At 31.7% G+C, this 11,358-nt stretch overlaps 1 protein-coding gene across 1 annotated transcript; it reads right to left on the bottom strand.

The window, feature by feature from the left end:
- LOC107626857 (protein FAR1-RELATED SEQUENCE 5-like) lies at positions 9,561-11,262 on the bottom strand. Its single transcript, XM_016329747.1, has 3 exons — positions 11,248-11,262; positions 10,003-10,497; positions 9,561-9,893 (listed from the first exon to the last, which is right to left on the bottom strand). The coding sequence occupies exons 1-3, from the start codon at positions 11,260-11,262 to the stop codon at positions 9,561-9,563; spliced, it is 843 nt and encodes a 280-aa protein (XP_016185233.1).

Genomic DNA, 11,358 nt, shown 5'->3' with positions numbered 1-11,358 from the left:
TTTTTTTATAAAAAAATAAAGTAAAAAAAAAATACTGAAAAAAAAAAAAGATGCTTTCTTACATCAAAAGGCCTCAAGATTGTGACTTTGTGAGTAATAGATCATAGGAGAGTGAGGGGGACCTCCTTTAAAGTTTAGTCACATGTTGTAGTTGTAGTTGTACCACAATCTTCAACTTTCATTGTTTCAAAGTCCAAGCAACAATAAGGTTTTCTTTCATTGTTAATTTTATATATAAAACTTCATTCATTTTCTTATACAGGATAATTTTATTAATGAATTTTGTTAATTTTAATGTTTTTAATACGAAAAAAAATTAATTATAAAATTAAAAATAGTATAAGGACTCAATTAAAAAAAGAATATTATAAAAATATAATTGCAAATATGATAAAATTATAGGAACAAAATAATAATTAAACCTAAATAAAATCTAAGTTAATAAAGCTTCTAATATATAATAATTTAGGGTTGTTTGGGGTTGAATGGCAACTAGCCTTCATTCCATACCCAAAGTGGAGTCTGACTATTCAATTTTCAATGGGGAATCACTTTCAACTTTTTTAATTTTACTTTATTTTTATTTTTGTGTCGAAGAATAATAATAAAATTATCCTAAGTTTTAAAGCTAAGCTGCGTAGGCAAAACATATTGGTGAATTTATACGAACCACAAACACAAAATATAACTAATTAGCACCAACATCACATCATTCCAATTCAATTCCTTTAACCCAAAATTAATACGGATTATTCTTATTCTTATTCTTTTTATTTGGTCTCAAAACCTTTTCAAGATTATTCCTGCGGACAAAAGAAAAGCATAAGCAAGCAATGCCATTCTTCACACACCATCCTTTTATTCTGATCATGATAAATCATAAATCATTCCTCTCAAAAAGATTTGGTTCCGAATTGAAGTCACGTAAGTCAATTTTAATTTATTATACTTCCGTTACTTTCTTTTTATATATGCCTTTAGTGCAATGTATAGTATTTTAATCTTGAGAAAAGCGAGAATGTAATGTTTATCTTGAACTAAAGTTGGTATTTTTATTTATTTATTTTTGACGGAAGTTATCAATACTTCAATAGTATTCTTGTCAATTCTTAATTGTTAAAAATAGTCCACGAATAGTTGAATTTTAAATTATTTATCATGTCCGGTCCATCATTTAGACACTCATTTGTTGAACTATATATGTGGATTATACATAATTTAGATAAATATAAATGTAAATTTTAGTTATACAAAATTGTTCATATGTGAAATTCTTTTCAGTTAACATTGCTCTAAATTGTTTTGTAATTAAAATTTGTATTACTTAAATTGAGATCCATAATTACTATTTTATACAATATATACGTATACACCAAAAAATTAAAATAAATGAAATTTCTACTTTATTTTTGTCATAACTCATCACTAAAGTATGATTGAAATTTGAGAAAAACTATAATTCAATTAAATATATATATAAATGATGTCATTAGCATATCATATATAAGAAGTATCACAATCAACTTGAGTTAATTGGTTGATTGGTTAATTCATTCGTTTGCTTAAATAAATGTTAAAAAATTTAAATTTCAATTTACGAAAACTCTCAGGAACTAGCAAATATAACAAGATCTAACCATCATTCAACCAGCATGTGTTTTTATATCAGGACTGTCTCACGCGCTATCACAAACGGCTTTCTCTCACGCTCCTCTCCAAGGAACTAGCCGGATACGCTCTTCGACGATCGCAGTTTCGTTGACAAAGCTTGAAGCTTTACCTTTTATTCTTGGATAAAAATTTTCTTCTCTGTCGCTCATTCCTTCTCAGCTGCAGAACAACTCAGAATTTCACTCTCTCGCTCCATGTCAATGATGGAATCAGTGTTAGAAGAACAGAATATTGAAGTAAGAAATTTCTCCCTCTTCTAATTTTATGATTTTTGTAATGATTTTCATAGTGCATCAATGAACACAATGATGATTATGATTATGAATTTCTTAACTCGGAAAGCATGCTGTTTTTGTTTTTCATAATAGAGTTTAAATTGAATGTACAAAATCCAAATTATACCTTATTCGATTTTGATTTTCATAATGCAACAATGCACAATTAACGTAAACCAATTATTTGATGAAATGACTAAGACAGAAAATATAAAAAATGTTAGTGTTTCTTGTTTGTTGTTAGAGAACATTATAATATTGTATGAACATTAAACAGGAGATTATCTTTGTAATTTTATAGTTGTGTGAGCTATATTCAACTGAATTAACTTTCTTTAATGTGGAGTATCTTTCTTAGATTGATTTGATCTCTAAAAAATGATAAAGATCTCCAGTAGATTATTTCAATTCTTAATTAACAAAAGGCTAATCTTTAAAGGCATTAAAGAAACTCCAATTATTAGCAACAATAAAAACAGTAGTTAGTTTTATGTCCCAGCCAATTAGCAACAATTTATTAGAAGTTTGTTAAGGATTCTTATTTATGCAAAAGGGTTTTGTTGATTCAATACCTAAGAGTAATCGAGATACTTCACTCAATACATTTTGCACCCACTTTAACGAGATTTTGCACACTTTACTCAGGATACTTTGCATCAATCTTAATGAAATTTTGCACACATGAATCAGACATTTTGCACCTACTTTAATAAGATTTTGCACATTTTACTCAGCATAGTTTGCATCAAATGTAATGATTTTTTTTGCACAAATGAATCAGACAGTTTGCACCCACTTTAATGAGATTTTGCACACCTTACTCGTCACAGTTTACACCCAGTTTAATGAGATTTTGCACACATGACTTAACATAGTTTGCACCTACTTTAATGAGATTTTGTTTTACTATCTGATGTATGCTAACTTTATTACAGGATGTGCCCAAGGTTGGCATGTGTTTTGGAACCATTGATGATGCAAATCAATTTTATCATAATTATGCCAAGCGCGTTGGTTTTGTTACTAAGATAAGGTTTACCTGAAGAGTTGGTAAAGATAAGGTTCCTAAGAATCAAATAATCACTTGCAATAGGGAGGGAAACGCAAGTCTAGAGTTTCACCAATAGAAAAGACCAACCTTAGAACCAACTACAATTGCCCCACAAGGATTTCTATTAGGTTGAATAAGGAGGGTCTTTGGATTATATTGAAGGTGTGTTTGGATCATTCACATCCTTGTGATCCAAAGATGGCAAAACTGTTGACACGTAATAGAGAGATAAGTATGCACATGTGTCAAGTCATTGAGAGGAATGATGAAGTAGGTGTGAGACCAAGCAAAACATATCAAGTGTTGGTGGGTGAAGCGGAGGGTTTCTCTAAGATAAACTTAATGGAAGAAGATGTTAGGAACTATCTCAGCAGAAAGGTACGCAATGTTACAGAAGAAATGGATGCTAGGGAGATGTTGAAGTATTTTACACGGATGAAGGATATAAACTCTAATTTTTATTTTAATTTGAAATTGATCAAAACAAGCGTCTCAAAACTATATTTTGGGCTGATGCTCGAAGTAGAGTAGCATATGAGTACTTCGGTGATGGAGTTTTGTTTGATACTACTTATAAAACCAATCGTTACGATATGCCATTTGGTTCCTTTGTGGGGGTTAATCACCATGGTAACTCAGTGCTTCTTGGGTGTGGTTTGTTGACTAAGGAAAATTCAGACTCGTTTACTTGGTTATTTAATGCTTGGCTTACATGTATGCATGGAAAGGCTCCTAAAGGCATTATAACAGACCAATGCCTCAGAATATGAGCTGCAATTGAGAATGTGATGCCAGAGACATGTCATAGGTTATGCATTTGGCACATTACGAAAAAGATTCCAGAAAAATTCAAAAGACACAAGAGATATGAAGAGTTACAAGGTGATTTAAATAATATTATTTGGGAGTCTATTTTAGAAGATGATTTTCAAAATCAATGGGAAGATTTTTTGATTGAATATGGTCTAGAAGATAACAAGTGACTATCAGGTACTTCTCTAAACGTGAATTTTTATATTTTGCACATAGGAATTAGCATATTAGTATTTAAAAAGTATCAAGTGGCTATCATATTCTATTTGCTAGAATTCTAACATGTATTTGAATATGCCTCTAGTACAATTTTTTTATTCTAATATCTTTTAAGCTTCAATGTATTATTAACATGTTTATGACAATATTTGCATCCACTTTTGTTAAGTTTGCTTACAGATTTTTTTTATGTATATTCGTTTACTATGATACATAGATATCTATGAAGAAAGACTTTAGAATAAAATTGAGACACTAACATAACTATAACTATGCCATTTGAGCATTCTATATAGATAACAGGATTTCAACAATTAGGAATTCAGCACAGTTGTATGTATCTCAAACAGCATACACATCACGCAAGAACACATAAAGGATCAAACCTAATTAATATATTTCCTCTTGGATAAACAAAACGTAGCTGATAACTAGAAGTGAAAAGAATTCAACTTAGAAATGTGTATTAAGTGGGTGCATAAATCAAAAGAATTCTGGATATTATAAGCAATCATCAATTTAAAAAAAACTATATTGAATTAATAAGATAAAATAGATAAAACAAACCGTTAGCCTTTACTTTGATGACTCCTGTGTCAACTTCTTTGCAAGTTTTTCTTTATCCCAATAACCAATCCATGGTGGTGGAGGCCCCATATAATTTTTCTTATCTTCGAATGTGTCTTTGTGGTAATAGATAATCTACAAGGAAAATAATAAATGTAATGATTATCATAAAAAAAGAAATCGAAAAAGGAAAAAAGTATAAGTATATTAGACTGATTATCATCAAAACATAAAGACAACTATAAATACTTAATGTGTTTTTTTCCTTAAATTTTTGAACCCTTTTCATAAGCTCATCATGCACAAATCTTGCCCAATTGTATCTTGTGATATTATCTACATCAACAATGACACGTAAGTGCTTTGGGATGTGACAACGCTACTTGTTGGTGCCAAAAATGAGCTAATAATGAACATTGTAAATGCTCTCCTAAAGTAATCTCTCCCTTTGGATGTTGAAACATTACATTCTCTTGAATGTAATAATTCTTGTAACCATGGGCTTGTCACAGACTTGAACAGGGCAACTAATCTTTCTTGCTCTGAAGTCCAATCTTCTTCTGAAAAACTTTTACCAATTGAAGGTAATCCTAGAGCTAACCCAATTTTGTCTGTTGTCACATCGATATCCCCCACCACTAATTTCAATTTGCTTGTTGTTGTGTTATATACTTTAGCAAGTGTGAGGAATAACCGCCTATCAATTTTCCAATCTTGAATAGCCTTCATGGATGAGAATCCTATTTTATCAACTTCAAGTTTTTGCTCTTTTGTAAGAGAATTTATCGTTGTGAAAACTGAAACAGGAGAACAACGACATTCTATCACTTTCTGCAAACATAAAGTAAAAAATCTTCACCCAATTTTAACCATGGTTTGTTTAGAAAATAATAAGAAATAACAATAATAATAAATTATCATAATCATAATAAAGTAATACTCGCATTTAGATATAGATGGGTGCAAACCATGCTAAGTCATCTGTGCAAAATATTATTAAACTGGGTGCAAACTGTGTGTGTAAGGTGTACAAAATTTGACTAAAGTGGGTGCAAATTGTCGAATTGATGTGTGAAAAATCCAATTAAAGTGGGTGCAAACTGTCCGATTCATGTGTACAAAAAATTGATTACATTGGGTGCAAACTGTGCTGAATAAGGTGTGCAAATTCTCATTAAAGTGGGTGCAAACTGTCTGATTCATGTGTGAAAAATTTCATTCAAATGGGTGCAAAGTGTCCTGAGTAACGTGTGCAAAATCTCTTTTTAAATGGGTGTATACCCGAGATTCTAGTTCTGCAAGAGTTTTCTGCTGCATTTTCCTTCTAGTTCCTGTTTCAGATTTCTTTGTATTTGTACTTCTTCGCGGCATCTTAATATTTGGATCTTTTTCCATTTCAAATAATCACTGCATATTATTAAGAAACATATTATTAACACAAACACATATAAAAAACTTAGTAATCAATTGCGTAGTAGCCATTATCAAAGCTCTACCACAACAAAGCTCTACTAACAACTGAGATAATAACATAATAAAAATTTTCAAAGATTTATAAATTAAAAGTACCTAAGTTTCATAAACAAGATATGATGAATCAAAATCAAAATCAAAAGAAATTTTTATTATAGAGTGCTTAAAGATTTTTCATGAATAGACAGAAAATATTGAGTAATATTTTTGGGTGCCATTATGAGTTTCTCCTTGCATGTTTTGAATGGATACAGAATGATGGACAGCAAGAAGGTAAGAGTTGCAGAAAGCAATAAATGAACAAAAATCAAAATTCATTAACCTTCACATTAACCTTGCAAAAGCATAACGCATCACTAGAAACAAAGAAGAATGGATAGAGAGCTGAGAGATGCTGTTGCAGAGAGTAACACCGCTGCTATTGGAAACGCTACTGGGGATGGACAGCGAGCTCAAGAATGCTGATTCATGTTGAGCGTGCTCCAGCGTTGAGCGCAAGAAAGATGGCGCGCAAGAGTGTAGAGGAGAGAGTGTGTGGAATTTTGGGGAAGAAGAAGACCGTGTAGTAAAGGAGCGTGAGTACACGCTCTCTATATGTATTTGGGCTTTATTTTGTTTGAGGTATAAAAATACTAATGCTGGTTGTTTGCTGACCCAAAAATTAGAAAATTGCTGGCCCCCTAGCGGTGCTCTCCCCAAAATTCCACATACTCTCTTCTCTACACTCTTGTGCGCCATCTTTCTTGCGCTCAACGCTGGAGCACGCTCAACATGAATTAGCATTCTTGAGCTCGTTGTCCATCCCCAGCAGCGTCTCCAATAGCGGCGGCATTACTCTCTGCAACAGCATCTCTTAGCTCTCTATCCATTCTCCTTCGTTTCTAGTGATGTGTTATGCTTCTGCAAGGTTAATGTGAAGGTTAATGAGTTTTGATTTTTGTTCATTTATTGCTTTCTGCAACTCTTACCTTCTTGCTGTCCATCATTCTGTATCCATTCAAAACATGCACGGAGAAACTCATAATGGCACCCAAAAATATTACTCAATGTTTTCTGTCTATTCATGAAAAATCTTTAAGCACTCTATAATAAAAATTTCTTTTGATTTTGATTTTGATTCATCATATATTGTTTATGAAACTTAGATACTTTTAATTTATAAATCTTTGAAAAAATTCATTATGTTATTATCTCAGTTGTTAGTAGAGCTTTGTTGTGGTAGAGCTTTGATAATGGCTACTGCACAATTGATTACAAGGTTTTTATATGTGTTTGTGTTAATAATATGTTTCTTAATAATATGCAGTGATTATTTGAAATGGAAAAAGATCCAAATATTAAGATGCTGCGAAGAAGTACAAATACAAAGAAATCTGAAACAGAAACTACAAGGAAAATGCAGCAGAAAACTCTTGCAGAACTAAAATCTCGGGTATGCACCCATTTAAAAGAGATTTTGCACACTTTACTCAGGCCACTTTGCACCCATTTGAATGAAATTTTGCACACATGAATCAGACAGTTTGCACCCACTTTAATGAGAATTTGTACACCTTATTGAGCATAGTTTGCATCCAATGTAATGGATTTTTTGTACATATGAATCGGACAGTTTGTACTCACTTTAATCAGATTTTGCACACATCAATTCGACAATTTGCACCCACTTTAGTCAAGTTTTGCACACCTTACTCGCACAGTTTGCACCCAATTTAATAAGATTTTGCACATATGACTTAGCATAGTTTGCACCTATTTATATCTAAATGCGAGTATTACTTTATTATGATTATGATAATTTATTATTATTGTTATTTCTTATTATTTTCCAAAAAAACATGGTTAAAATTGGGTGAAGATTTTTTTTCTTTATGTTTGCAGAAAGTGATAGAATGTCGTTGTTCTTCCGTTTCGATTTTCACAACGATAAATTCTCTTACAAAAGAGCAAAAAGTTGAAGTTGATAAAATGGGATTCTCATCCATGAAGGCTATTCAAAATTGGAAAATTGATAGGCGGTTATTCCTCGCACTTGCTAAAGCATATAACACAACAAGCAAACTGGAATTAGTTGTGGGGGATATTCGATGTGATAACAGACAAAATTGGGTTAGCTCTAGAATTACCTTCAATTGGTAAAAGTTTTCCAGAAGAAGAAGATTGGACTTCAGAGCAAGAAAGATTAGTTGCCCCGTTCAAGTCTGTGACAAGCCCATGGTTACAAGAAGTATTACATTCAAGAGAATGTAATATTTCAACATCCAAAGTGAGAGATTACTTTAGGAGAGCATTTATAATGTTCGTTCTTAGCTCATTTTTGACACCAACAAGTAGCGTTGTCACATCCCCAAAGTACTTACGTGCCATTGTTGATGTAGATAATATCACAAGATACAATTGGGCAAGATTTGTGCATGATGAGCTTATGAAAGGGTTCAAAAATTCAAGAAAAAAAATACATTAAGTATTGATGGTTATCTTTATGTTTTGATGGTAATCAGTCTAATGTACTTATCTTTTTTTCATTTTTTGATTTTTTTATGATAATCATTACATTTATTATTTTTCTTATAGATTATCTATTACCACAAAAACACATTCGGAGATAAGGAAAATTATATGGGGCCTCCACCACCATGGATTGCTTATTGGGATAAAGAAAAACTTGCAAAGAAGTTGACATAGGAGTCATCAAAGCAAAGGCCAACGATTTGTTTTATCTATTTTATCTTGTTAATTCAATATAGCTTTTTTTTTTAATTGATGATTGCTTATAATATCCAGAATTCTTTCGATTTATGCACCCACTTAATACACATTTCTAAGTTGAATTCTTTTCACTTCTAGTTATCAGCTACGTTTTGTTTATCCAAGAGAAAATATATTAATTAGGTTTTATCCTTTTTGTGTTCTTACGTGATGTGTGTGCTGTTTGAGATACATACAACTGTACTGAATTCCTAATTGTTGAAATCCTGCTATCTATATAGAATGCTCAAATGGCATAGTTATAGTTATGTTAGTGCCTCAATTTCATTCTAAAGTCTTTCTTCATAGATATTTATGTATCATAGTAAACAAATATACATAAAAATTTTTTTTTTAAGCAAACTTAACAAAAGTGGATGCAAATGTTGTCATAAACATGTTAATAATACATTGAAGCCTAAAAAATATTAGAATAAGAAAATTGTACTAAAGGCATATTCAAACACATGTTAGAATTCTAGCAAATAGAATATGATAACCACTTGATACTTTTTAAATACTAATATGCTAATTCCTATGTGCAAAATATAAAAATTCATGTTTAGAAAAGTACCTGATAGCCACTTGTTATCTTCTAGATCATATTCAATCAGAAAATCTTCCCATTGACTTTGAAAATCATCTTCTAAAATAGACTCTCAAACAATATTATTTAAATCACCTTGTAACTCTTCATATCTCTTGTGTCTTTTGAATTTTTCTAGAATCTTTTTCGTAATGTGTCAAATGCATAACCTATGACGTGTCTCTGGCATCACATTCTCAATTGCATCTCGTATTCCGAGGCATTGGTCTGTTATAATGCCTTTAGGAGCCTTTCCATGCATACATGTAAGCCAAGCATTAAATAACCAAGTAAACGAGCCTGAATTTTCCTTAGTCAACAAACCACACCGAAGAAGCACTGAGTTACCATGGTGATTAACCTCCACAAAGAAACCAAATGGCATATCGTAACGATTGGTTTTATAAGTGGTATCAAACGAAACTACATCACCGAAGTACTCATATGCTACTCTACTTCGAGCATCAGCCCAAAATATAGTTTTGAAACGCTTGTTTTGATCAAGTTCAACATCAAAATAAAAATCAATTTATATCCTTCATCCGTGTAAAATACTTCAACATCTCCCTAGCATCCATTTCTTTTGTAACATTGCGTACCTTTCTGTTGAGATAGTTCCTAATATCTTTTTCCATTAAGTTTATCTTAGAGAAACCCCACGATTCACCCACCAACACTTGATATGTTTTGCTTGGTCTCACACCTACTTCATCATTCCTCTCAATGACTCGATACATGTGCATACTCATCTCTCTATTATGTGTCAACAATTTTGCCATCTCTGGATCACAAGGATGTGAATGATCCAAACACACCTTCGATATAATCCAAAGACCCTCCTTATTCAACCTAATAGAAATCCTTGCGGGGCAATTGTAGTTGGTTCTAGGGTTGGTCTTTTCTATTGGTAAAACTCTAGACTTGCGTTTCCTCTCTCTATTGCAAGTGATCATTTGATTCTTAGGAACCTTATCTTTACCAACTCTTCGAGTAAACCTTATCTTAGTAACAAAACCAACGCGCTTGGCATAATTCTGATAAAATTGATTTGTATCATCAATGGTTCCAAAACACATGCCAACCTTGGGCACATCCTGTAAAAAAGTTAGCATATATCAGATAGTAAAACAAAATCTCATTAAAGAATGTGCAAACTATGTTAAGTCATGTGTGCAAAATCTCATTAAACTGGGTGTAAACTGTGACGAGTAAGGTGTGCAAAATCTCATTAAAGTGGGTGCAAACTGTCTGATTCATGTGTGCAAAAAATCATTACATTGGATGCAAACTGTGCTGAGTAAAATGTGCAAAATCTGATTAAAGTAGGTGCAAAATGTCTGATTCATGTGTGCAAAATTTCATTCAGATGGATGCAAAGTATCCTAAGTAAAGTGTGCAAAATCTCATTAAAGTGGGTGCAAAATGTATTGAGTGAAGTATCTCGATTACTCTTAGGTATTGAATCAACAAAACCCTTTTGCATAAATAAGAGTCCTTAACAAATTTCTAATAAATTGTTACTAATTAGCTGGGACATAAAACTAACTACTGTTTTTATTGTTGTTAATTGGAGTTTCTTTGATGCCTTCAAAGATTAGCCTTTTGTTAATTAAGAATTGAAATAATCTACTGGAGATCTTTACCATTTTTTAGAGATCAAATCAATCCAAGAAAGATACTCCACATTAAAGCAAGTTAATTCAGTTGAATACAGTTCACACAACTATAAAATTACAAAGATAATCCCCTATTTAATGTTCATACAATATTATAACGTTCTCTAACTGCTAACTAGTTTGTAAAGTTAGAATACAACTTTTTGTAAAAAAAAAAAAATAGCATACCTTTTTGAATCCCATAACTACTCATCATGAGTCATAAGATCATAAGAAATATGTCATACTACTAAGTACTAAATATTAATCTCCTTCCTTCTCTCTCTATATCACTCCAAA

This window comes from Arachis ipaensis, chromosome B02 (genome assembly GCF_000816755.2).
Source record: "Arachis ipaensis cultivar K30076 chromosome B02, Araip1.1, whole genome shotgun sequence".
In the NCBI taxonomy this organism is placed as follows: domain Eukaryota; kingdom Viridiplantae; phylum Streptophyta; class Magnoliopsida; order Fabales; family Fabaceae; genus Arachis; species Arachis ipaensis.
This window is presented reverse-complemented; position numbering and strand designations above follow the sequence as displayed.

What these genes read in the sequence shown, in the direction of transcription:
- LOC107626857 (XM_016329747.1), bottom strand. An exon ending in GGAACTATCTCAACAGAAAG is followed by an intron (nt 9,894 to 10,002) that starts GTACGCAATGTT and finishes GATCAAAACAAG; the next exon opens with CGTTTCAAAACTATATTTTG.